Raw genomic sequence first — 26,187 nt, 5'->3', positions numbered from 1 at the left:
CCCTGTACTAACATCGTCATTTTTTCCCCCGCTCTTTTGTTTCGCGTCCGACGCTCTCTCTCTCTCTATCCATCTCGCCACAGGAGGCCTCAGTACGACCGCCATGGTGAAGATCCAGCTGACGGATGTGAACGACAATCGGCCAACTTTTTACCCGCGCGAGTACAACGTGTCACTGCGCGAGTCGATGCCGACCAACTCGCTGCTCTCCACGCCGGTCGTGGTGGTCGTGGCGACCGATTCCGACTCGGGCAGCTTCGGCACGATCAGCTACCGTATTGTGGCCGGCAACGAGGCCGGCATCTTCCGCATGGACCGACTGACGGGTGAAATCTTTGTGACGCGCCCAAACATGCTGTCCAGCCGGACGCAGCCCTACCACCGGCTGAACATCTCCGCCAGCGACGGCGGTGGTCTTCGCTCGACGCACGACGCGGAGGTGTTCATTAGCGTGATCGATGCCACGCAGCGGCCGCCAATCTTTGACAAGCCTCGCTATACTTACTACGTGAAGGAGGATGTGAAGCGAAACACGGTCGTCGGAACGGTATCGGCAACGAGCAGCAACTCAGGTAAGTGTGCTGGAAATCTTAAATAATGGCACTTTGTTGTTTGGAAGTCAGATCATTAATAGAAGAATGTGTGGTGTTACCCATTACAATGTCTGTAGGTAACCGTGGATCGTTACGATACTTCATCTATTCCGGAGATCCGGATGGGTTCTTCGCGATCGATCCGGTGTCGGGAAACATTCGCGTTGCCAATGCGCTGGATCACGAAACAAAGCCGCAGGTGCTGCTCAACATTCAAGCGACGAGTGGCGACCCACCGGCCTACGGTCACACCCAGGTCAACATCGACATCGAGGACGTGAACGACAATCCACCAGAGTTTGAGTCGAACACGGTGCGCATTTCCGTGCCGGAAAATGTGGAGATCGGCTCGCCGCTGTACGAGGCTAACGCGCAGGACAAAGACTCGGGCATGAGCGGCGTCATAACGTACATGCTGGCGGGCCAGGGCAACACGCTGAGCGGTGCCCGGTCCAGCCTGTTCAGCATGGACAGCCGCAGCGGACATTTGACCTTGGCGCGACCGCTAGACTACGAGTCGATGCAGCGCCACACGCTGGTTGTCACGGCTTCCGACTCTGGTACGCCGTCGCTGTCCACCAATCTGACCATTCTGGTAGAGGTGCAGGATGTGAACGATAATGCTCCCATTTTCGAGAAGAACGAGTACGCCATCTCGGTCATCGAGTCAACTCCGAGCAATTCACAGGTGAGTGCGAACAGCCTGGGTGTTCTGTTTGATGACTTACGATGACTTACATTGCCGCTGCTTCCTATGTTACAGATCCTACAAGTCAGCGCGACAGACGCTGACACGGGCAACAACGCCCGACTAACGTACAAAATCCTCGGCGAAGATCATCAGCGTACCGGGAAGTCAACGCAACCAGCGTCGCCCGACGAGCCGGTGGCGGAGATATTCGGCATCTTTCCGAACAGCGGCTGGATCTATCTGCGCACCAAGCTCGACCGGGAGGTGAAGGAGCGCTACAACATCACTGTGATAGTGAGCGATAACGGTGTGCCGACACTGACGGCCACGGCACACGTGATCGTCACGATACTGGACGCCAACGACAACAGTCCCATCTTTGCCAAGAGCCTGTACGAGTTTGAAATCGAGGAGAACATGCGCCGCGGTGCAATGATTGGTACCGTTTCGGCTTCGGACTCCGATGCGGGCATCAATGCGGTCGTGCGGTACAGTCTCATACCGAGCAATACGAGCTTCCAGATTAACCCAGTCTCAGGTAAGGTCTTGGATGGGTTATGGTCTCTTACATACCTCTAACTGCTGTGTATTGCATTCTAGGTGAGATAACTACGCGTGATTCGCTGGACCGCGAAACGAAAGCTTCCTACGATCTGGTGGTTGAAGCACGCGATCAAGGCACGCCCTACCGGAGCTCGCGAGTATCGGTCAAGGTACAGATTCTGGACGTCAATGATAATGCACCTGACATTGTCGACCCGCAAGAGGATGTCGTGAGCGTGCGCGAGGAACAACCGATCGGGACGGAGGTGGTAAAGGTGCGAGCGATCGATCGAGACCACGGTCAGAACGCTTCCATCAGCTACTCCATCCTCAAGGGTCGTGATTCCGACGGGTACGGTATGTTCTCGATCGATCCGATGAGTGGAGTTATTCGCACAAAAACATCGCTGGACCACGAGGAGAAGACAATCTATCGGTTGGCAGTGGCCGCCACAGACAATGGAAAACCTCCGAAGCAGACCGTCCGTTTGCTGAGGATAGAGGTGCTGGATCTGAACGATAATCGGCCTACGTTTACCAGTTCCAGTCTAGTGTTTAGGGTAAGTTGGGATTGATTTGCTGCGGTTGAAGTGTTGCTAACCTTTCATTTCCTATCCGCTACAGCTACGAGAAGATGTCGGCGTTGGACACATCATCGGGTCAATCAGTGGCAATGAGCAATCGGATGCGGAAAACTTCATCTCGAGCAGTAGCGATCTGCACATCACCTACACCCTCACCCCACTGACGAACGATATCACCGAGGGAGCGTTTGATATCGATCGCAACTCGGGCAAGCTGGTAGTCGCTAGACAGCTGGACCGCGAACAGCAGAGCGAATATCGCATGGAGATTCGCGCGTTGGACACGAGCGCCAGCAACAATCCGCAGAGTTCCGCCGTCACAGTGAAGATCGAGATAGCGGACGTGAACGACAACCCACCGAAGTGGCCCAGCGATCCGATCAACGTGTACGTCTCGGAGGACACACCGGTCGGCGCGATCGTGTACAACTTTACCGTGCAGGACAACGACACCGGCACGAATGCGGAAATTAAGTACAACCTCTCGAAGCCGGCCCATCTCGCGCAGAAGGAATACTTCGCGATCGATTCGCTGACCGGATCGCTGACGCTGCTCGCGCCGCTCGACCACGAAGACACGCAAGAGTTCCTGCTGATCGTGCAGGCCACCGACCAATCGTCGAACGTTACCGAGCGGCTAACGACTTCCGCCACGGCACGCATCATGGTGACGGACGTGAACGACAACTCGCCCAAGTTTGTGATCCCGCAGGCAGCCGACGGTGTGGTGTACATTAGCGACTCGCTGGAAATCGACCAGGTCGTGTCGCACGTGGTGGCCATCGATCCGGACAGCGGGGAGAATGGGCACATCGCGTACACCTTCGTCGGGGGCAACGAAGACGAGCGGTTCACGATCGACTCCAGCACCGGTGTGATTCGGTTGGCCAAACCGTTCAGCAGCAACTTCATCATGGACAGCGGTAAGCGTAACTCCGTCAGCGGGAAGTACCAGCTAGTGATATCGGCCAGCGATCACGGGTCGCCACGGCCGCGCGAAGCCAAGATGACGCTGCAGGTGGTCATCCAGAATATGACCAACAATCCGCCCCGCTTCGTCGAACCGGTGTATCACGTGAACATTACGGAAAACGTGCCGAGCGGCAGCTTTGTGGTGCGCGTGTCGGCCAGATCCCACTCGGACGGTGGCTCCGGGGCTGGGCTCAATCTTACGTACGAAATACCGAAGGGTGTCGGTGAGGACCACTTTGCGGTGGATTCGGTACGGGGCATCGTCACGACGCGGGGGACCTTCGATCGGGAATCCAAGGACCTGTACACGATTCCGATCTACGTGACGGAAGGCGGACGGTTCAAGAAACCGTCCTCTTCCGCAGCGTCCAGCCAGGATATGGCCCAGTTCGATGTAGCCACGCTCGTTGTGCGCGTCACCGACGTCAATGACCATGCGCCCGAGTTTGTGCAGGGCTCCTGCTATCCTCTAGCGGTGCCGGAGAACAGCGAACTCTCGGTGATTCACACTGTCGTTGCGACCGATGCGGACGACGGGCTGAACGGTGAAATAACATACAGTATTTCGGGTAAGTGGGGCAGCTTTACCTTCCATCTTGTGTGCAATATGACATGGTTTCTTGTTGTTTTTTTCGCATTGCTCGCAGGTGGAAACATGGGCAACAAGTTCAGCATCGACCTACACACCGGTGCGTTGACGGCTCGGCCACTCGATCGGGAAGTGCATGCGAGGTACGTGCTGCAAATCACCGCACAAGATCGTGGCTCGCCCGTATCCCACCAGGGGCATTGCAACATCACCATCCGCGTGGAGGATGAAAACGACAACGATCCCAAGTTCGAGCTGCAGAAGTACATCGCGACGATCGACGAGGACGCGCAGATCGGTACGACGGTGCTCACGGTGAAGGCCATCGATGCGGACGTGGGCATTAACGCTCGCATCGTCTACTCGCTGGCCAACGTGACCGAGTGGTTGTTCGACATCGACAGCAAAACGGGCGTCATCACTACAGCTGGGTAAGTGTCTGCGGTCCGTTGTTTGCCCAAAAAAAAAAGGTCCACAAATTAATCCCAAACGTTTTCACACCGTAGGCTTTTCGATCGCGAACGGCAAAACGTGTACAACTTCATGGTGGTGGCGATGGATGGCGGCCGGTACAATGCGCGCTCGCAAAACGTGCCCGTGCAGGTGATCATAGCGGACGTGAACGACAACAAACCCGTGTTTGACAAGTACCCGTTCCGGGAGCAAATCGGTGCGCTGGTGCAACCGGGCCAAACACTGCTGCACATCTCGGCTACCGATAGCGACCAGGGCAGCAACGGGGAGATCGTGTACAGCTTGAACGAAAACGCCAGCAATGGCAAGTTCCGGATCAACCCGACGACCGGCGCGCTCAGCGCGACCCAAAGCCTGGCGAGCGAGAACGGCCGGCTGCTGCACATCGAGGTGACGGCGCGCGACAAGGGCAACCCGCCCCAGATTGCGACCGGGCTGATCGAGCTGCGCGTTGGAGAAGTGCAGCAGGAACTGCCCGTGCTGCGATTCCAGAACAGCTCCTACCGGGTAACGCTGTCCGAGAACACGCCGGTCGGACAGCCGGTGCTGCAGCTGAGCGCCGTGCGCAGTGACGGCCGTCGGCAGAAGATCATCTACAGCTTCGGCTCGGGCAACGAGGATGGGACGTTCTCGATCGATGCCGTCACGGGTGACGTCCGGATCCGCAACTCGCACAACCTGGACTACGAGCGCTTCAGCCGGCTGAAGAGCGAAGGCATCGAGCTGGTGGCCGTCGCCCGCACGGACGGCACTCCCCTGCTGTACGGCTACACCTCCATCACGGTGGAGCTGCGGGACGAGAACGACAATGCGCCGCGCTTCACGCAGCAGCAGTACGCGGCCTCCGTCTGGGAGGGCAACAGCAAGGGCACGTTCGTGATCAAGGTCGGCGCGTTCGATTCGGATCAGGGAGCGAACGCACGCATCCTGTACCACATCGTCGACGGCAACCATGACAACGCGTTCATCATTGAGCCGGCATTTAGCGGCATCGTCAAGACGAACATCGTGCTCGACCGGGAGATCCGCGACAAGTACAAGCTGAAGGTGATCGCCACCGATGAAGGCGTGCCGCAGATGACGGGAACCGCCACCATCAACGTGAACGTGGTCGATGTCAACGACAACCAGCCGACCTTTCCACCGAACACCGTCATCAGTGTTAGCGAAGGTAAGTGGATGATGCACGCTGCTCGGGCGGCCTTTTTTCCCCCATAAGTGCCGGAATTAAACGACGCGGCCTGTCTGTTTTATTTATAGCGACCAGCGTCGGCACCGTGCTCACCACCATCACGGCCAACGATGTGGATACCAATCCGCCGCTGACGTACAGCTTCGCCGAGCTGAGCGATGACGACGCGACCAGCTACTTCTCCATCGATCGGTACAGTGGGAAGATCATACTGATTCGTCCCCTCGACTACGAGGATCGGCACGAGTTTCTGCTGCGATTGCTGGCCTCCGACTCGGCACATGTCGCTCGCACGACGCTCACGGTGCGTGTGGTGGACGTGAACGACAATGCCCCCGTGTTCCAGCAAATCACCTACCACGCCATGCTGTCCGGTACGTATCCGACTTCTTGCAAGACTGCTGACTGGTTGAAACTAGCCAGAAATGCTAATACTTCTTCTCCTTCCGTTCCACTACAGATTCGACTGACGGTAGCAACACAAACGTGATGATCCTCTCGGTCAATGCAACTGACGCGGACAGCGAACCGAACGCAATCGTGCGCTACTCGATCGTTCCGCCCAAGGGTATGGTGATGGCCAGCGGCTTCACCATCGACGAGTCCACGGGCCAACTGTTTGCCAACGTTAGCCAGCTGTCGACGAGTGGCGCCGGTGGCACGCTGTATCTTACCGTACGGGCGACTGACTCGGGTCAGCCAGCATTATCGTCGACCACCACTGTCCGGTTGGAGATGAAATCGAAGGGCAAGGCCAACCCCCAGTACATCCAGAGCCAGTACCGCGTGTCGATGAACGAGGAAGCGCTGCCCGGCACAACGGTCGTCAACCTGATCCCGAAGTCGATCCTTCAGCAGCAGTCCGGCGCAGAGACGGCGATTGCGTTCGAAATAATCGACGGTAACGAGGGCTCGGTGTTCGATGTGACGTATCCGGAGGGAGCGATCGTGCTGGTGGATCGGCTTGATCGCGAGCGTGTGGACTACTACGAACTGAAGCTGGTGACGGTTGAACCGGGCACGAGGCACATCAGCCGGCCCGACGCGAGCCTCAGCACGATCATCCGCGTCATCGTGACGGTGGAGGACGCAAACGACAATGCGCCCGAGTTCCAGCCGGGCAGCTACGAGGCGACGATCGGGGAGCTGGCACCAATCAAGCACTCCATCGCGAAGCTGTCCGCCCTCGATGCCGATCTGTCCGGTTCGCCCAGCTCGGAGGTGATCTACCAGATCATTTCGGGCAACGACAGTGGCATGTTTTCGATCGACCTGGTGTCGGGGCTGCTGTACACCAACAAGTACCTGGATTACGATCACGGCCCGACGCAGTACAGTCTGGTGGTGCGTGCATGCGATAGCCACTCGGCCCCGCGCTGCTCGGTACATCCGTTCACGATCGCACTGTCCGATGAGAACGACAACGAGCCACAGTTCCCGGTGCCCGAGTATCTGGAGTTCGTGGGCGAGAACGAACCCATCGGCATCAGCATCTTCACGGCCCGGGCGACCGATATGGACCGGGGGCCGTTCGGTACCGTGAACTACACGATCGACAGTGTGCTCTCCGGTGCCTATTCCGGGCTGGATGACAGCTGGAAGCTGTTCAAGGTGGACCCCACGAGTGGAGTCGTCAACTCGAACGCCGTGTTCGACTACGAGGAGAAAAACCGGTACGCCTTTGCACTGCGAGCGACCGATACGGGCGGCAAGTCGAAAACCGTGCGAGTGAAGATCGTAATTGAAAGCCGGGACGAGTTTAGTCCACAGTTTACGGAGCGTACGTACCGGTTCGTCATCAAGACGCCCGAATCCGGTCAGCTGCCGGTGGGATACGTGGTTGGGCACGTCACGGCAACGGACCGGGATCGTGGACCGGACGGACGCATTGTGTACCAGCTCACGACGCAGCATCCATACTTCAAGATGAACCGTACGACGGGGGCCATTCTGATCAAGAAGCGGCTCGATAACGTGGCATCCATGCTGGAGGCTGGGCGTGACATTAGCCTGGTGGTGACGGCCGGCTCCGGTCGACAGGGTTCGCTCACAAACATGACCGTGGTTGAGATCGCGATCGACGCGTTGGCACATCTCAAGGGTAACGAGCTCGGCAGTGGCAGCGGAGGAAGTGGAGGCTATGAAAACTCTCAGTCCGTGTCGGCCGGTGGTGGATTCGCCAACTGGGCGGTCGGGCTAGTGATCTCGCTGCTGCTGATCATCGTCGGCGTAGCGTCCGTGTTTCTCTTCCTGCACATGCGCAACCGGCAGCAGAAGCACGTGAACAAGACGGGGCTAAGTTCGGAGTCGGTTGGCCACTCGAACAACTACGTCGACCCGAGCGCCTTCGATACGATCCCCATCCGCGGGTCGTCCAGCGGAGCGACGGGTGCGGGCCAGTTCGCACCGCCCAAGTACGACGAGATCCCGCCGTACGGGGCGAGCTCCAACTCGGGCGCCGCCACCACCTCGGAGCTGTCCGGCTCGGAGCAGTCCGGCTCGAGTGGGCGCGGCTCCGCCGAGGACGACGGCGAGGACGAGGAGATCCGCATGATCAACGAGGGTGGACCGCTGCAGCGCGACGGCCTGCAGCTCGACGGGCGCCTGTCGGACGTGTCGGTGCAGAACACGCAGGAGTACCTGGCGCGGCTCGGCATCGTCGACAACGGCACGACGGGCAATGCGTCCAACTCGTCGCGCCGCTGCTCGGAGAGCATGGGGCTGGGCAGCTCGAAGGACGCGATGCTGCACACGCTGCCGATCGACACGCTGCACATGTTCCACGACGACGAGCACCATCGGGAATCGGACCTGACCAACCTGATCTACGCCAAGCTGAACGACGTCACCAACAACAGCGACCGGGCGAGCAGCGTCGACGAGACGGTCACGAACGCGGGCAGCATCGGCGCCACCGTCGACCACGTGATGATGGGCGGGTACGGCGACGTGCCGGTCGTCGGCAACCAGCAGGGCATCTCGATGAACGGTTCGCTCAGCTCGATCGTGCACAGCGAGGAGGAGCTGACCGGCAGCTACAACTGGGACTACCTGCTCGACTGGGGCCCCCAGTACCAGCCGCTGGCGCACGTGTTTTCGGAGATTGCGCGCCTCAAGGACGACACGCTGTCGGTGCAGAGCGGCAACAGCGGGGCGTCGAGTGCGAAGAGCAAAAACTCGCTGCACCACACGGTCAAGACGCTGCCGCCGCCGCTGCTGACGAACGTGGCGCCCCGCTCGATCAACGTGCCCGTCTTTGCCGGGCGCAACAACCCGGGCAGCCATCATGGGGGCGCCCCCAACCAGTACCTGCTGCCCCGGTCGCCCATTAGTCACGATTCGGCCGCCGGCTTCAGCACCTCGTCAGCCATGTCGCCGAGCTTTTCCCCTTCGCTGTCGCCGCTGGCGACACGATCACCCTCCATCTCGCCGCACGTCGTGTCGACGGGAATGCCCACCTCCCACCATATGGTTTCGCTGCCCCGTCCACCCCAGCAACGCGGTCCGGCCGGTCAGCGGAAACCGTACTGAGAAGGGGGGGGGGGATAGTCCCTCCGAGAGCCGCCCCGTCCGTCCCACTTCGCATGGCTGTGTAGGTGTAAGGTATTGTCCCAAAAACAAAGGTCGTGTACATATCGAGCGAGAAGCGATTCGGCGTTCGAGAGCTCCATTGTTGTAGTAAAATTATTATTTCGATCCAAATCCGGTGCGATTCCTCCAGCACAAGATCCCCTCCTCCTCCTCCTCCTCCTTCCAAGATGTGACTATCCGCGACTGTAAATAGTAGATAAGAGCGCGTGTGTGTGCCTGTGTGTAGTAAGTCTGGCAGCGATGTCCATCCGTCCATCTTCCCCTCCTTCCGTGTGTGTGTGTGTGAGAATTGAATCACACCGCTACAATCGCTAGGCGTACTGTACAGGTGTAGTAGATAGATAGGTAGATAGGTACGGCTAACATACAACAGTACTGTAAATACTCTCAGTGAAAGTAAAACTCGGCAACGCAACTCCGTTCGTTTGCCAGATTGTAAATGTGTGTCGAGCGAGTAAGACAGAACCGGCCGAGACAGAAAAGGGGGAAGACATTATTACATAGGTTTACATCTCGATTCGTGGACAGTGGAGTAGTCACTCTCGACTCTCGCGAATCACACAAGACTGCAAGCTTTAGGGCTGTATCCCATTTTAAGTAATTGGCAATTTTTAATTATTTTTAAAAAGCGAACTAGTAAAAGCGGCTAGCAAAGGGGTTTTAGTGCACGCGCGTGTGCGGATTAGCATTAGCAAACATCCAGCAAAGGAAGCCTGAATGTATTTGTGTGTGTATTTGTACAGTACAGTTTGCATTTAACCAAACGGTGTCTCGGGGTTCGAGGCGCGTTTCATTTAAAAAAAAAAAACCTAACTGCCAACCATGAACATGTGTGTGGTTCGTTTTTGTGTGTGTACAGGAACAATAACATAACCGCGTCTACCTAATGTGTAACGTTTAAGGACACCAAATTTTACTCAGCAGAAGAAGAAGCAACAATGCGAACTATGCGGGCATGCGATTGTTTTTTTTAATACTGTTTTTTTTTATGAAATCAGCGCGATAGCATTTTTAACAAAAAACGTCCCGTTTAATAAACCATCTCCCCCCCCCCCCCCCCCCACCCACACAAGGCCACAAACAAGCAACTGCGCAACTGCCATATGTTAGAGAATGGAACGAAGAGAACGTAAGGGAGGGTGTGTCTGTGTATGTATGTAATAGAGGCGAAGATGTTTATAATGCGAGTATTTGTCCGGTAGGTGTATTTTAGGTGAAATAAAGATATGTTTTATGCGAAAAAATAAGCCCAACGTGTTCTTTCTCTGCCTTTCAACACGAAACGCCACATCCGAAAGGGCCGTCAGGGTGGGAAAGCTTTGGCTTTGGACTTTATTTTCTTAAAACAATACTCTCTATCTCTCTCTCTTTCTAACTCACTCTCTCTCTCTCTCTCTCTCAGCTCTCTTTCTACTCTGTATGGAATCCTATGTGGTCCTCTATGTGTGGGGTGGGATAAAAGTTACGTTCTAAAAACAGTATTGTTCTGGGGGGGGGGGGTGTTCAAGTGTTGGAAACCGGTGTCGACACTTCTACATTTAAGATCACAGAGTTGGGGAAGGACAGCTTCCGCTTGCCGTTCACGTCCTGCTCGCACTGGTCGTCGGACGTAATGTCGTCGTCCTTGTAGTACGCATCAATGTCGGAGATCTTCAGCTCGTTGCGGGACAGATGCTCCACCACGGCAGCAGCGTAGCAATCGCCCAGCAGGTTGTTCGTCGTCCGGATGCGATCTCTGTACGGAATGGGTATAGCAAGAGAAGAACACACGAATACAGTTTAAGACAGAGCTGTCTGCAGTCCTTAGACCCGGCCGACACCTACACAAACCAATCGATGGCAAACAGTAGCGTCGCGTTGTTGATCGGTGCATCGATGGCGGACAGCGCGATCAGCAGCAGCACGAGCGCAGCCGACGGGATGCTGGCCGAGCTCATCGAGGCGGCCGTTGACGTCAGCACCACGGTCACCACCTGGCCCACGTTCAGGCTCATGTTGCTCATCTGCGCGATAAAAATGGACGCCACCGCGATGAACAGTGCCGTGCCGTCCATGTTGATGTTGCAGCCGATCGGCAGCACGAAGCGCGTGATGCGCGAATCAATCTTAAGCCGCTCGTTCATGCAGCGAAAGGTCAGCGGAAGGGCGGCGGCGGTCGAAGCCGTCGCAAAGCCGGTCAGGATGGGCTGCACCAGCCCCAGGTAGAAGCGGAACGGGTTTTTCCGCAGAAACACAAAGTAGATCGCCTGCAGGATGATCCACTGGTAGAAAAACACGCCGAGCGCGATGGTGAAGATGAACCAGGCGAGCTGCGTCATCACGAAGCCCACATCGTCGACGCTCAGGATTTTGCCCGCAATCACGCTGCTGATGCCGATCGGCGTCAGCCACATCACGCCCGTCACCATCTTCATGATCACGTCGAAGATGGCGGAAAAGAACTGCACCACCACGTACCCCTTGCGCCCAATCGTGCCGAGCAGCGTGCCAAACACCAGGCAGAAGAACACGATCCCGAGCGAGTTGGTGCCGGAACGGTACTCGACGATTCGGATCCACTCCACGTTCTGCTCCGTTGACCATTCCATCAGATTCACCGAGGAGGCGGAGGCGGAGGAGGAGGAGGCCATTACCGGGGCGGAGGTGTGGGACAGTTCCGTATCGTTGCCCACCATGCCGGGCATTTCCTTTGGAACGTACACGGTGTGTGCTTGCTGTAGAGCGGCCTGGAAGATGTTATCCGGGAAGATGTTCCTGTCAAGCAGAAAGAAAACCCTCCCACCGGAATGTCTTAAAATGCTTGGGATGCATGTATGCTACGCTTACCTTCCCAGATCCAGCACACTGTCCATGAGGCTCACCGTTTTGGCTTTGTTGAGAGGCGCCGTGTCTCGAAGTAGCTCCGTGTGCGCCGCACTTTCGGCGGTCGGATTTCCCGGATGTATGATAAGCGCCAGTGTAGTGCCGAGGATTGCATTTAGCAGCGACGTGGTCAGAAAGTACACAAACGTACGGAGCGCTATCTTGCCATTCAGCTTCGCGTTCAGGCTGGACGAGCCGCTGATGAGGCTCGCTATCACGAGGGGAAGAATCATCAGTTTCAGCACGCGCATAAATAGCTCTCCGGGGTAGGCGATCAGCATGAGCGAGTCACTGGACAAACCTAGCGGACGAAACGTAAAGCCTGTGGAGAGCGGGAAATCAGGAATCAATTGTCATTCAAAGAAATCGAAGGATGTCATGCAACGGTTTGGTGGTAAAGGAAGAGCCAACTCAAGCACAGAAACATCAAAGTAACCAGCTAGCCCGCCTAGTCAACTCCGCCTTTTCCTACTGTTCAGTCACGTTTTGTAGGCGCTCTGTGAAGGATCTCGAAAGGCCTCTCCCAGTGTCGCCAGTTCTCTCAGCCGTAAGCCAACAACTCTCCAGGATGCTGTCCATCTTCGCTAGAAGGTGTTTGGGAACTGCCGGTCGCGGTCTCATCCCCAGAGCCTGCCAATATTCGACTCAAATTGGCGAAAACCGAGCTGATGTAAGGAAAAAAAGTCATCGTCGTGTCACCATCGTCAGGGTATTAATCCAAGAATTTTTCTCTCCCCCTCCCACACAGAAAGGGCTGGTGCTTGGGCTTTACGAGCAGGAAATCGACACGGAAGAACCGCGCCTCTCGCCGACCGCCATCCATTTCGATGCCAAAACCGATGGGCAACTCCTGAACCTAATCAAAGAGTAAGTTGGGGAATGAGAGCACCATGCCTGCTACGATCCGGTGCTGGGAAAGCTTCATGTTGGATCTTTCTTTCTTTTACTGCAACTAGGTGCAATTTGAAGGGTAAACTGGGCAGTGTGAAGGTTTTCAATAACCTTGATCCGGAGATTGGTTCCATCGCCATCGTCGGCTTGGGCATCGAGGGGGCCGGCTACAATGAGCTGGAGATGATTGACGAGGGCTTGGAGAATGTGCGCGTCGCGGCCGGCGTGGGAGCGAAAACGCTCGCGAACGAGGGCTGCACACAGATCTACGTCGACCCGATGGACTACCCGGAGCAGGCGGCGGAGGGCAGCGGTCTGGCGACGTGGCGCTACCAGGCGAACAAAACGAAGAAGGACCGCAAACCCATCCCGAAGCTGGACCTGTACGATTCGGCCGAGGTGGACGCGTGGACCCGCGGTCTGTTCAAGGCCGATGCGCAGAATCTCGCCCGCAGTCTGGCCGACGGGCCGGGCAACCAGATCACGCCGACGTCCTTTGCGCAGGCCGCCGTCGATGCGCTCTGTCCGTGCGGCGTGAACATTGAGGTGCGCAACAAGGACTGGGCGGAGGCGAAAAGCATGTCCTGCTTCCTGTCCGTCGCCCGGAGCTCGTGCGAGCCGCCGATCTTCCTCGAGATCAGCTACTGTGGCGATGACAAGGCGGGCCGCCCCATCATGCTCGCCGGCAAGGGCATGACGTTCAACAGTGGCGGATTGTGCCTGAAGAACCCGGAAGATATGGCCAAATATCGGGCGAGTATGGCCGGCGCAGCGACGGTGGTTGCGACGATTCGGGCAGCCGCCGCCCTGTCCCTGCCCGTTAATCTGGTTGGGCTGATCCCGCTGTGCGAGAACATGCCCTCGGGAATGGCCTTCAAGCCGGGCGATGTGATTACGGCAATGAACGGGAAGACGGTGGCGGTGCACGACACCAACAATGCCGGCCGGCTGATGCTAGCGGACGCATTCGTGTACGGGCAGACCACCTTCAAGCCGAAAATTGTCGTCGACGTGGCCACGCTCTCGGACGGCATTGTGCATGCGCTCGGTGGTGCTGCTAGCGGTGTGTTCTCCAACTCGGACTTTTTGTGGTCCCAGCTGCAGAAAGCCGGTGCGATCAGTGGTGATCGCTGCTGGCGTATGCCGCTCTGGCAGTACTACTCCCACAAAGTTACTGGTAAGAGAGTTTACATTTAAAAATGGTGTTGATTTGCGCCTCTATTAATCATTCGATTTCAGAATACAGTAACGTAGACATCAGCAATGCGGGTCGTGGCAAGGGAAGCGCCTGCCTGGGAGCGGCCTTCCTCAAGGAATTCGTTCCCTGCGTGGACTGGGTGCACATGGACATTACCGGCGTTGGTATGCTGAAGCGAGGTGCAGGCATTCCGTACCTCGCGAACGACCGAATGACTGGACGTCCTACCCGAACACTGATCCAGTTCCTCTATCAGCTGGCCTGCCCCGAGCAACAGAAGCAACGGCTAATGGAGAAAAAGGCTTGAGCTACCAGGCCAGGCTAGCCGGGTTGCACCATGTTTGGCGATCACTCTAAACTTCTAAATGCTAGCACATAACTGACGCAATAAAAAATGGGTTTTTTTGGGGAGGAATTGTAAAATATGCATAGTTTCGGCACTCACCTATAATAACTCCGAGTAGGACACCGCTCAGCGTAATCAGGATCAGTTTGTTGTCTGCCAGCACGCGACTCCAGCTCGAACGGTGGTCCGCCATCTTCAGCAGCGTATCCTCTCTGCTCAACTGGCCCGCTTCCTGTTTCAAAAAGCTCTGCTGACTTTGTGCCATCTCGTACACTGAACACATCCGAAGCAGGCGCTTTTCGGTGATCCCTAAACCGAACCAACACGCAGAAGAAAAAAAAAGTAACACAATGTTAGGCAACGCTTCACCGGTTCGCCAGCAGCAATGGGCACCCGATCATTATCATCGATTCGGGGAAGCTGATGCGCTATCTTGCATCGGCCATGTGCGACTGTTCACTTGGTCGCCGCGCAGCACGCATTTGCATCTGGCTCCCCTGGTAAAGTCCTTAACGAATTGAATTAATCAATGTGACTAGTCATTTCACTCCCGCTCTCAATTGACGCGCCCGTCAGCACTACAGCACAACTACCGATGCTTGACGGATGGCCTGACGTTGAGTTCGTCTTATTAGAAAACGCCTCGGAAGGCGGTGCAGCAGCGCAAGGTCAGCAATCAAGATAGAGGAACGATTCATTTATTCCATTCATCATTGCGCTTATGTAAATTGTACCCTTTTGCATCGAGTACACCTTCATCACCACCACAACCACCCGCCATCATCCCTCCCCCCGCCGGGGGTTTCGTTTCGTTCAAACAAAGGCCCATGGCCGAGTAGTAATGGGTCGGCGGCGGTGCATTCCTGCATCCGTGCTCGGGAAAAAGGGGCGGCCAGAGTGTGTAAGTCTGTTCGATTCGGTATCGATTTTCTTTTTGCGTTTTAGCTCTTCTTTTTATAATTGTGAACGGCGAATAGTCGCTCAGTCGTCCTGAGCGGCCCACCGCAGCATACCACGTACACCAACAGTGAACGTGTGTATGTAATGCCAGGCAAAAGGCGAAAGGGCGCTAATAACCTCCTCCGCCTTCCCCTCCCGCTTTGGCACGCGCAGTCAATGCCTCCCTCCCTCCCCCCCGCACTGAGTGCATATTGCATTGCTATGAGTACGGGGGAAAAGCGTTTGCAATGAAAACGCGGCGGTGTGTCGCGTGTGCAACCAATACACCATCGATTACTTCTCATCAATGCGAGAACGTCGTTCTGTTGGGCGCCGTTTTTCAAACCTGGGAATGGGCGGAAGGGGGCAACATTTTCAATTACGATGCAAAAGGGGCGCTCTCTGGCACGGATGGGTTTTTCGGGAATTAAAATACATTGTCACCAAACCAAAATAGTAGGCCATGCTACGCCGATGCCCATCTCATCCCATAATTTACATCTGCTCTTTTAGCTTGAACTGTACGCGAATAGGTTCACTCTCCTGAACTGACACTTTATGCTCAATTTAGCAATCTAGGCTAGTTGAAGTAGCATGAATAGCATTAGCTACGCCTTTTGTGGCATTAAATCCGCGAGACGTAACAATTTAAGCCAATCTTAACGCTGCTCGCTTATGTCACACACACACACACACACACACACACACGTACGCACCACACCATGCGCCTCCACCAGAAACGTGTGTTTGATGAATCATGGATGGTGTGCTGGGTTAGGAATCGTTTCGTTTCGTGTCCCGCGCAAAAGGAGCGCCTCCTTTGTTTTTTTTGGGAGGTAACAGTTTGCAACAATGTTTTCGGTTCAAGGGTACTGGAAACTATTTTCGGTATCAACCTGCCTTTAGCCTTCCTGCAATCGCACACAGTCACTTCCTCCACGGCACCGCACCGCAACCAGGTCGAAGATGCGCCCTGCGCGAATCAGGGTGAAGCAGTTTCGTTGTTTACGCCACTACAACAACTGCACGAGCCGCGGCGACATTCGCTATCGCCGCTGATAATCCTTTTAGTGGGAAGACTGGCCGACGACGACGACGACGACGACAACAACAGCAGCAGCAGCAACGACATCCAACAGCAACAGCGGCCACCCTTTGCCATTACAGGCCGCGTCGTCACACTGCTCTACTGCACCGGTGCACGGGGGTTGAAAGGAGAGCGGCCCCAATTGGTGCTCAGTGGTGCACCGACCGCACTGAAGCTGAAGCTAGGCAAGCCACAACGCACAGCCAACACAACCACAACGGCGCCACTACGCCCAGTCGCGGCTACATCCAACGCGGCTCGGATGCAAATGCAAAGTGAGCTAAAAGAGGCACGCGAACCGCCGCTCGGCTCGGCCCCGTTTGGTATTTTCATGCGCAAGCCTCTCCCGCGTACACGTGAGACCGACGATGTAACGGCAACGGGCGAAGAACATGAAGAAGCGTATCCACACAGACGAAACGCATCGCCAATCTATTAATACAGCCAGACGAAATTTACTATTTTTCTTCCATAAAAGCATGGTACCTGTACGGGCACATGTTTTGGCAATAGAACAATGCAGTTTTGTTATGCAGTCGCACCACTTTTTAAACGATTGGTCGATTTTTTTCCGATTGCTTGAATCATTTAGGATCAAAATTAGTACAAAAACTATACATCGAGCCCTTTCCAAGGCTTATATTTGCACAAAATAACGTTTGGAAGCAAAATGCATAACATGCAAACGAAACGGAATTTAAATTCGATGGACACGTTTGCTCGAAACCTCCCACTGTGCAAATGACAGCATCGTTTGACGTTCGCGGAACTGTCAGCAACTGTCATAACAACATACCAGAGCGATTGCGAGGAAAAAAAAAGAAACAAAAATTTTCTCTCCGTGTACAAGTGTTTGGTTGGTGAAGTTGGTGAAAGAAAAGTCTCCAGGCCAGACCCCTCCTAGATGCGTCCCAAAAAGGGAACGTGAGTGCGTGCAATTTCTATCCAGCTGGTCGCGCGCGCCCGTGCGTATCGCGATGGAAGGCGACATGTTGGCGATTTACAACTTCAACGAAAACGAGATGCCCGACGTAAGTATCGCCGTAGTGGTGTACCAGCGCACCGCCGTCCTCCCTTTGCTCCTCTTCGGCACACAACAGAGGCACACCAATCGATCGATCGATTGCGTCGCTTCCGTCCGTCGTGCGTGGAAGAAAGCAGGTCCGAACGAAATCCGTACCCGTACGCCGTACCCGCGCCGTGCCGAAGGCATACCAAAGATTGGTTCCAAGCAAATGCAATGGTGGAGCTACTTTCTTTACACCCACACGCACTGGAAGCAGTGTGGACACGCGCTCTCCTTTGTTTATTAGTAGTACCCCTTTGCCTCCCGTGTGCTGTAACAATGTTTTGGACAATAATTCTCTACCACTACTCCCCCTCACTGTTTCATACCCAGTTTGATGTAAGTGACCCGCAATGCAAGCAACCCACCACATACACACACATACTTTAGTTAGCCACCTGGCGGCAGCCTGAACTGCAGCGCGGGATGGACTGTCGTCTATGTCGGCCATCAAACCGAGTGCCAACGACGGAATACGACTTCCCTGGTCGATTTTATCACTTACCGTCACAGCACCGAAACCGATACCGCTGGCAGAGCAGGATGGCAATCCTGGAAGGAAGAAAGGACAACCGCCGCCCGACTTGCGTCCGGAAGCGTCCGTTTTCCAACCGTTTTACTGTCGTTTCTTTTCTTTACGATCAACCATCTAGTTTTTGTCACATTGTTTTTCATCCGCTTCATGCTCATTTCCCGGATTCCGCGCTGCCACGGTAGTGTTTTCATGTGATAGATTCCATTCCGAGGGAAAATGCTCCCTTTCATTACTCCCTGGCATTTTTTGTCCATACATACATTGGCCACTTGACCCTTGGGTTTCTATTTCAAAGACACCGTCCATGTTCATCCGCTCCATTTCCATCATTTCGTAGTCACGCCACATACATACATCATGTTCAATGTTTCTTCCACAGGGGAACAATGCATTAGAGTTTCCCGATCTAGATTTTGTTTACGCAGACGCGGACAGTCATGCCAACGAGATTGCCGAACTGTACAGCTACACCGAGCAGGCCGAATTTCAGCACAATGTTAAGGTAGGTATCATCATTGGCAAGCGGTTCCAAGCGGCCAGTGCAAGTAAACAACCCGAACCCGTCCGTTTCTCCTACCGCCCAGGCATTCGAAGATCAGATGGAGCTGTACAAATTGCCCCCGATGTGGCAAAAGCTGTCGGAGAGCGAGCAGAACGGCGTCATACTGAAGCTGCTCGATCAGCTGGACATGTCGAAGAAGAGCCAGCGGATGAAGGCCGCCCGCTGCATACTGTACCTTGCGCAGGGCTGCTGGGTGGAGGTGCAGTCCGACCAGGAGCAGCAGATGTGGGCCCGCAAGAACGTTATGCTGCTCTACTCGGCCGGTGTGTTTGGAGCATTTGTGGAACTGTTGAACTTGGAGATTGAGTGAGTATCGCCGGTGGCAGCCGGAAGCGATGAATGCAATGTAACACACACGTATGGGGCTTTCTTTTTTGGCAGCAATTCTTCCACTGCCAACATAGCAATGCGCAAGATAGCGGTGTCGCTGGCCGATTCGATCGATCTGCGCGTCATTCTGTCCGTGCTGTACATCATCACCGAGGTGATGCGGGCGGAAAAGGAAAGCAAAAATCAAGAATACTCTCAGCTGGTGTCGAACTTTGTTACCGAAATAAGTACGTACTCAACGGCGGTAAACCGTACACTGTGAACATATCATCGAATGACCATCGTTCTTCCCCACTTCCTTCTTTTCTTGCAGCTTATCCCATCGGCGATGAGCTGCTGTCAGTAAAACTGCTCGGGATGGTCACACACTTCTGCTCCGGCATGGCTCCACATTTTCCAATGAAAAAGGTATTACTCTTACTGTGGAAAATATCTCTCGTGTCCTTGGGAGGCATGGATACGCTCAAGTATCTGAAAGGTAAAGAGACACTTGCGAGCAGTCTACTAGTTCGATGCTAACTCCTTTCCTTTTGGGCCTCTCTCTCTCTATTTCCCTGCAGATAAATATCGTAGTGCGGCTGGCCTTTCCCAGAATCGCGAGGACACGCTAGAAATATCAAAGGTGATGCGCGCTAGTTCGCCACCTATTACGGCACCGTCGAACGATGACAATCAGAACGCCAAGCGTAGCAGACCATCCCGAAGAGTATGTACGAACCCTAGTCAAACGCAAGAGGTAGTGAAGCTTTCTTGAGTCTCATCTTGATTTCTTTTTCTTCCTTCCTCTTTAAAACCCACCCGGAAGATTTTATTTTATTTTTTCGTTTACGTACTCTCTCTCTCTCTCTCTCTCTCTCTCTCTCTCTCTCTCTCTCTCTTTTTCTTTGATCTCCTTTTTTATACCTACCACCACTTTAGTAACCTTACTTTACTAATACTTTCTGCTCCCGAAATATGTTTCGATCCTTTCTCACTCTCTTTTTTCTTCTTCTATCTGTCTCACGCGCTGTCGTTTGGCAAACTTTTTCAAACTTTTCATCGTCCAAACATAAACTCTCTCTCTCTTTTTGCTGTCTCTCTCTCTCTCTTTTAATTGCAAAATAATTTCACCCTCTGACTGTTCTATAAACTCTGCTGAACCTTTCTTCTCAACTTGCTGCAAGTTTTTTTTCCTCAAATCTTTTGCCAACATTTTGTTTTACGTACTTTTGGTAATTTGATTTTGTATTTTACTTTTTGTGTTCGTTCTCTCTTGCCCACCACACTGGCTCATTTTCCACTTCTAAAATAAGTTTCAAATCTCGATTGTCTACAACTTTTCCTCTCTTTTTCTCGCTCTCTCTTATATATTCTAAATATTTCTCTCTTGCTATATTATATTGCCTTAAAAAACATACGTTTGGCCGCCAATTATGTCTTCTCTTCAGCAGCAGCGATGAATTAAAAACTGATTTGTTTTGAACTTTTTTTTTCGCAAGATATACAAGCTTCGGAAGATCTCTCGAAACACTCAAAGCAAACATTTCTCAGTACGATCACAATACGATCAGCACGCAAATATAGGAATATAGCCTCAACGCGCCTCATCAACGACTGATACATTTCGCTCCATTCTTGGTTATGTTGCCTAGTGTTGACGTGTATTCGTTTCTTTGAACGTACCCCCAAAACCTTCCCGCCACAAAGCCAGGCAACGGACTCACGCACCCTTTGTTTGGGGTTGGTTCGTACAGTGTAAACTCCGTACCTCCGTGTCCCTGCATTGGATGTTCTTGTTTTTTCTCTGCAGCACTATACAAATAATACAAAAAAGAAAACGGAAAACGGTTACGGTAGGGGATCGTTTTTCGCGCTTCGGCACGGGTCTGCTGTTGCCTGCCTCTTCCCCGTTCGCCCTCCCTTCGGTAAAAAAAAAAAGAAAATCTCTCTTACCCCTTCTGCAACGATTCTAATTGACCACAATGCACACAATTTTGCGTTTCAGTACTTTATTTTTGTGTTTTCTTTCTTATTTGTTCTTACGTTGTGTCTTTCTCTTTCCAAGAACTCAGGAGAGCAAATGCTACCACTTCGCCACCACATATCGTATAATAATATTAATAATAATAATAACAATAATAATGATAATCACTATAATTCGAAAATGCGACCCGCCAATTGACCAAATCGAAAGCAAACAACATTCCTAGCCTGCACCAACCAACCGTATTGCGAACACATAATAACATCAAACATAGAAACACACACATACACACAACATCCTTTTTCTGTTTCTTATCGATCGATAGAATAACCCTGCCACCACAACACCACCCACCAACCGTTCGACGAGATCGTATCGCCGTCATGTGTCGTTTATGTTTTTTGTTGTTTTGTTTTAATCTTACGTTGTTGCTGTTGTTGTTGTTGTTGTTGTTGTTGTACGTTTGTTCGTTCGTTTGCGTATTGTTGTGTTGTTGTGTTGTGTAGCCGATGTTGCGTAGAGAAATGTTACTTTCGAGGAATATTGTGCGGCTAATATGTTGGGCGTGCTCTGGGCTCCTCCGCGTGCTTGTCTTGGCAATCGCGTTCATACCCCCTCTCCGTGACACGATCTCGCTTAGTCAAAGTCGAAGGCAAGCAATGCGCTTTTGCACATGCAGGCTCGCTCGCTACACCTTGTGGTGTGCCGCCTATGTGGTGATCATGATCATGCCTTTAGCCACCTGATATTCCTGCCACGTTTGCCAACTATCTATCATCCTCGGTAGCGGTTACTTCTAGTGTCCATGGTAGAAACCACCTTAGAGCTTGCAGGGACCGTATTTGATCTTGCTGAACAATACATAGACACACACATGTAACACATGTAAATAAAATGCATTTCCGTTTAGCTTTCTAGCTTTTTTCACACGCTGGAACGCTTTGTTTCGATATTCGATCGTGCCATTTTAGTGCACCGCTGATTAGTCGTAGTCGTTGTGTTGTTGTTCGTTCATATTTTCGTCGCGTTCTGTTGTTACTTCGCTCGTTTTTTTTTTCTCTCTCTCTCACTTATGTCTACAATACATGCTTTTCATCTTAAAATTCATGTGATCGAATGTTCCGTAGTTTTTTTTTTTCTCATAAAACGAATTTATTTTTTTTTACATTTTTTGAAAATCCCTAAATGAGCAGTTCCTAGTCATTAGAATGATGTCCTGTGTAATGTTACGCCGATGCCCGTTAACAAACAGGTGTCTTACCAATAAAGCTCCCTTGTGTCGTTGTGGCCTAACCTAACGCAGCCTTCTACGATTCATCCTCCTGCACTTTGTTTGAAACACGTTCACGTTCATCCCTACCCCGGCTCCCACGACCAGGACAGCGTGTTCTATGCTTTTCCAATCACACACCACCACACTCACACACACACACACACACACACAAACCAACGTACACATAAAACACATGCGCAATCTCATAACCACCATCCACATCGTTGCGATTTACACGAGTATTTAGTGCTAAAAGAAACCAGCTCATTGTCACTAGAGCCATCACCACCACCATCATCATCATCATCACCTTAGCCCCATGTGTTTAATTGCGTTCACAAACGCTACGCTGCTCTGCGCGCTGCCCATCGAATCTAATCCGTCTTTTCCACCCCCCCATTATTGCTTTCCGATGTGTACGGCCACCACCACCACCACCAGAGCTTGATCAAACAAAGCTCACTGGACGAGCAGGAGCAGCTAGGGCTTGAGATGGAAACGGCGGCGCCCGAAAACGAGGAAGACCTGTCCGACTATTTCCGCCAGTACGAGGATCCAATCAATGGGGCGGGCAACCCGGCCGCCGGTGAGGACGGTGCGAACCCGGCCGCTGCCGACGGGGCGGCAGAGAACGGCGAAACGAAGGAGGGCGAATGTTCGCCGCCACCGGCCGAACCGGTGGAAGAGCCACCGCAGGAAATTACGAACCGGTTGCCATGGGCACCGAAGATCCGCCGTAAGGATATTGACATCTTTCTGAACAATTCGCGCAGCAAGTTCATCGGCTACACGCTGAAGGACGACCACGACACAATTGCCGGGCTGCCGCAGCCCATCCAGGAAGGGTTCAGAACGTTGACAAAGGTACGTAGGTAGAGTGTTGGGATTGGGTTGGGCTTTACGTTCACAAAGTAATCGCTCTCTTGCGCTCTTGTGTTCCACAGCACATGTACGTGAGCTTGGCAGATGTGCAGATTCGGCGTGAGGAGGAAATTAACCGCAATCCGCTGTCCACGTCGGAGGGCGAAATACCGCTCACGCCGACAGAAATCCTGTACCAAGCGCTGCTGCCCAATCTGTCCCAGTACATGATTTCGCTGCTGAAGATTTTGCTAGCGGCCGCACCGACCTCGAAAGCCAAAACCGAAAGCATCAACATTATGGCCGACGTACTTCCGGAAGATATGCCGTAAGTTGGCGGAAGTTTGCAATTGAATCGCTTACCTGTTTCGTATTACCCCCCTTTCTCCCCTCGGCTAGCATGACGGTACTGCAATCATCGAAGCTGGGAATCGACGTGAGCCGCCACAAGGAAATCACCGTGAAGGCCGTGTCCGCCATACTGCTGCTCTACCTGAAGCACTTCAAGATCAATCACATCTACCAGTTCGAGTTCATCTCGCAGCATCTGGTGTTTGCCAACTGTATCCCGCTGGTGCTGAAGTTCTTCAACCAGGACATCATGAGCTACGTCGGCGCGAACAACGGCATCCCGATCATCGACTTCCCCTCGTGCGTGATCGGCGAGCAGCCGGAGCTGACGTCCGAGTCGATGCTGGTCGGCGACGCGGCCACCTACTCCTGGCGCAACGTGTTCTCCTGCATCAATCTGCTGCGCATACTGAACAAGCTGACCAAGTGGAAGCACTCGCGCATCATGATGCTGGTCGTGTTCAAGTCGGCGCCGATCCTGAAGCGCACGCTCAAGGTGCGCCACGCGCTGATGCAGCTGTACGTGCTGAAGCTGCTCAAGATGCAAACCAAGTACCTGGGCCGCCAGTGGCGCAAGTCGAACATGAAGACGATCAGCGCGATCTACGCGAAGGTGCGCCACCGGCTGAACGACGACTGGGCGTTCGGGAACGATCTGGACGCGCGCCCCTGGGACTTCCAGGCGGACGAGTGCGCCTTGAAGAGTGGGGTGGATCGGTTTAACAACCGGCGCTACCTGCAGGTGAACAATGGCATACTGGCCGGCATCGAGGGGCTGGACTATGACGATCCGATCGAAGGGATCGGTGGTATTGGTGGGGGAGGCGGTGGGTTGGGCGTTGGCGCCGGGCTTGGCGGTGGTGGCGTCGGTGGCGACGGGTTGAACGGGGGCGGTGCGGCACTCGGCTGCGTCAATGGAGGGGGAGCTGGTGGGCCGGGTGGCGCTGGTGGGATCGGCGGTGGTTCGGAACGGGGCAACGCCTGCTACGGCGGATTGGCCCGCAAACCGGAAGAGATCGAGCTGAGCGAAGAGTTTAAGCAAAACTACGAACTCTGGCTGCAGCAGGAAGTGTACAATAACAACATCGATTGGGACGCTCTGCTTGCAGTGGACGATTTTTCTTAGACGAGAAGCGCGAGATGTGCAGCGTTTGTGTGTGTAAGAACTCCCCCCCCCCCACCACCATCACCACCACCACCCAGTATATGTGGATGTCCTCCCCCCGCATTCTCAACATATTATAAGGAATAAACAGTAAACCCGCTAACAATAGCAGAGCGTTGTTAATTAAACCCCCCGCCCGGGCCGTTTTGAACTTGTCGTGTCAGCTGCACAAAAATAATAGTCCGAAACACGGTTAACTGTACAGAATGTGTATCATGTTTCCTTTTTATTGACTTCGAACTTCGAAAAAGGGTGGGAGCGGAATATATCCCCCCTCCCTTCCCCTCCCATCCACCTGCGTTTCCAGCGAACTTTTATAGCACTTTTCTGCAGCTTCTCCGCTTCTTCGGGCGCGTTTGATTTTTAGTTTTTGGGTGTGTGTGTGTGTGTGTATGTTGTTGTGTAGAGTAGAATAGTGATGGGTTTTTTTTTTGGGGTGGCGCTGTTTGGTTGGTTGGTTGGTTCGTGTTTGGTGGAGGTGTTTATGTGTTAGTTACTGTGCAGCTTGCGCTTCCACACTGCTCGCTGCTTTCTTGGGAAAGACGTTTGAAACGTTTTGGGTTGCTTTTAGTGGTATCCATGCAGGGTTTTCCAGGAGATCTCATCGCTGTGGGACACTTTATTGACTCCTTCTTACGTGAAACGAACTTATTGCAATGGGAATTAATCTCCATAGCACGCTTATTGGACAAATCTAATAGGAATTTCTAATGAGCTTCTCCAATAAGGGTGACATAGAGTCCATCATATGAAGTTCGTTTCCTATAAGAAAAGAGTCAAGACAGTATCCCACAACTATGAGAACTCCTGTAAAACCCTGTAATGAAGGGAAATATTGGAGTTCTATATCTTTCTTTACGTTAAATGTGTATGAGTGTTTTTCTTCATTCATGCCTCTCTCACTCTCCCTCGCTCTCGCTCTATAGATACTACTAGCACCGGAGGAGCCGTCGTGTACACTCTATTGCCAATAATAAACGCGCTGTTAACTATTCGCTAGTACGAATTACGTTTTTTAAACCGGGTGTGTGTGTGTGTGTAAAGGAAGAAGAGGTCCTTTTTTATTTGGGAATCTTTTACAAATCAAGCACACTATCATCATCACCACCAACCAAACACGTTTGAATTCGACCGCGTTTTTACACAGTCAAACATCATAATTGCGCCAGCTTCACAAAGCCAACCAAAGGAAGGCCGAACGGAAGGAAGCGAAAGAAAGAATTCCTGCTCTTCATGCTCTCCCTCTCTCTCGCTCTCTCGATCTCAACGCTCATCGGAGAACTTTTACAAAAAGGTGTCTCACAGTTAAACAACACACACGAATAGCACGGAACTTTGAAGTCGTTTTCGTTTCGTCTCTTTTTCCCTCCCTATTTCCCTGTCTTTTGTCACCACCGTGTTTTGTCTGCTTTTTTGTTGTGATAAGGGTTTCTGATCTAACGACAATTGCGCCTCTTAAAGATTACATTCTTCCAAACATATGCCGCTTAGCGCACACACACACACACACACAACAAACAAGCTTTTGG

The 26,187-nt window shown here is 53.1% G+C and overlaps 4 protein-coding genes across 9 annotated transcripts in view; 3 read left to right on the top strand and 1 right to left on the bottom strand.

Annotated features, from left to right (window-relative positions):
- LOC121597682 (protein dachsous) overlaps positions 1 to 10,262 on the top strand; it is an 87,344-nt gene extending 77,082 nt beyond the window's left edge. For all 4 annotated transcript variants that reach the window (XM_041923650.1, XM_041923651.1, XM_041923654.1 and 1 more), the window contains exons 5-13: positions 84 to 572; positions 671 to 1,281; positions 1,357 to 1,822; positions 1,885 to 2,387; positions 2,452 to 3,952; positions 4,031 to 4,403; positions 4,479 to 5,617; positions 5,707 to 6,012; positions 6,099 to 10,262. In XM_041923650.1, the coding sequence (XP_041779584.1) occupies positions 84 to 572; positions 671 to 1,281; positions 1,357 to 1,822; positions 1,885 to 2,387; positions 2,452 to 3,952; positions 4,031 to 4,403; positions 4,479 to 5,617; positions 5,707 to 6,012; positions 6,099 to 9,169 (8,459 nt within the window). In that variant the 3' untranslated portion in view covers positions 9,170 to 10,262. The remainder of the gene's footprint in view (positions 1 to 83; positions 573 to 670; positions 1,282 to 1,356; positions 1,823 to 1,884; positions 2,388 to 2,451; positions 3,953 to 4,030; positions 4,404 to 4,478; positions 5,618 to 5,706; positions 6,013 to 6,098) is intronic.
- A 325-nt stretch (positions 10,263 to 10,587) lies between these two features.
- LOC121597681 (excitatory amino acid transporter) lies at positions 10,588 to 16,815 on the bottom strand. Its single transcript, XM_041923649.1, has 5 exons — positions 16,366 to 16,815; positions 14,626 to 14,835; positions 12,056 to 12,413; positions 11,054 to 11,983; positions 10,588 to 10,964 (listed from the first exon to the last, which is right to left on the bottom strand). The coding sequence occupies exons 2-5, from the start codon at positions 14,807 to 14,809 to the stop codon at positions 10,733 to 10,735; spliced, it is 1,704 nt and encodes a 567-aa protein (XP_041779583.1). The 5' UTR covers positions 14,810 to 14,835; positions 16,366 to 16,815; the 3' UTR covers positions 10,588 to 10,732.
- Positions 12,523 to 14,603, top strand: LOC121597680 (cytosol aminopeptidase-like). Its single transcript, XM_041923648.1, has 4 exons — positions 12,523 to 12,761; positions 12,840 to 12,958; positions 13,048 to 14,159; positions 14,222 to 14,603. Exons 1-4 carry the CDS (start codon positions 12,660 to 12,662, stop codon positions 14,485 to 14,487), a joined length of 1,599 nt encoding a protein of 532 aa, XP_041779582.1. The 5' UTR covers positions 12,523 to 12,659; the 3' UTR covers positions 14,488 to 14,603.
- A 534-nt stretch (positions 16,816 to 17,349) lies between the features above and the next one.
- Positions 17,350 to 24,776, top strand: LOC121596574 (striatin-interacting protein 1 homolog). 3 transcript variants are annotated; one of them, XM_041921636.1, is made up of 10 exons: positions 17,350 to 17,583; positions 17,952 to 17,957; positions 18,533 to 18,655; positions 18,738 to 19,021; positions 19,097 to 19,272; positions 19,359 to 19,523; positions 19,606 to 19,781; positions 22,723 to 23,145; positions 23,226 to 23,470; positions 23,542 to 24,776. In XM_041921636.1, the coding sequence occupies exons 1-10, from the start codon at positions 17,530 to 17,532 to the stop codon at positions 24,617 to 24,619; spliced, it is 2,730 nt and encodes a 909-aa protein (XP_041777570.1). In that variant the 5' UTR covers positions 17,350 to 17,529; the 3' UTR covers positions 24,620 to 24,776. The 3 variants fall into 3 exon arrangements, with proteins under 3 accessions (XP_041777570.1, XP_041777572.1, XP_041777571.1); XM_041921638.1 differs by having other exon boundaries at positions 19,606 to 19,751; positions 23,542 to 24,775; XM_041921637.1 differs by lacking the exon at positions 17,952 to 17,957 and having other exon boundaries at positions 23,542 to 24,775.
- Positions 24,777 to 26,187: the final 1,411 nt, after the last annotated feature.

Source organism: Anopheles merus, chromosome 3R, assembly GCF_017562075.2.
Source record: "Anopheles merus strain MAF chromosome 3R, AmerM5.1, whole genome shotgun sequence".
NCBI classification, from domain to species: Eukaryota; Metazoa; Arthropoda; class Insecta; order Diptera; family Culicidae; genus Anopheles; species Anopheles merus.
The sequence above is the reverse complement of the archived record's forward strand: the minus strand, read 5'-3'. Positions and strand labels throughout refer to the sequence as shown.

Bases quoted from the DNA above. Each gene is read 5' to 3' on its own strand.
- LOC121597680 (XM_041923648.1), top strand. From the start codon at position 12,660: ATGCTGTCCATCTTCGCTAGAAGGTGTTTGGGAACTGCCGGTCGCGGT. The intron at 12,762-12,839 runs GTAAGGAAAAAA...CCTCCCACACAG, and splicing joins TTGGCGAAAACCGAGCTGAT to AAAGGGCTGGTGCTTGGGCT. The intron at 12,959-13,047 runs GTAAGTTGGGGA...TACTGCAACTAG, and splicing joins CTCCTGAACCTAATCAAAGA to GTGCAATTTGAAGGGTAAAC.
- LOC121597681 (XM_041923649.1), bottom strand. From the start codon at position 14,809: ATGTGTTCAGTGTACGAGATGGCACAAAGTCAGCAGAGCTTTTTGAAA. The intron at 11,984-12,055 runs GTAAGCGTAGCA...TCTGCTTGACAG, and splicing joins AGTGTGCTGGATCTGGGAAG to GAACATCTTCCCGGATAACA. The intron at 10,965-11,053 runs GTAGGTGTCGGC...CATTCCGTACAG, and splicing joins TTTGCCATCGATTGGTTTGT to AGATCGCATCCGGACGACGA.
- LOC121596574 (XM_041921636.1), top strand. From the start codon at position 17,530: ATGGAAGGCGACATGTTGGCGATTTACAACTTCAACGAAAACGAGATG. The intron at 19,022-19,096 runs GTGAGTATCGCC...CTTTTTTGGCAG, and splicing joins CTGTTGAACTTGGAGATTGA to CAATTCTTCCACTGCCAACA. The intron at 23,146-23,225 runs GTACGTAGGTAG...TGTGTTCCACAG, and splicing joins GGTTCAGAACGTTGACAAAG to CACATGTACGTGAGCTTGGC.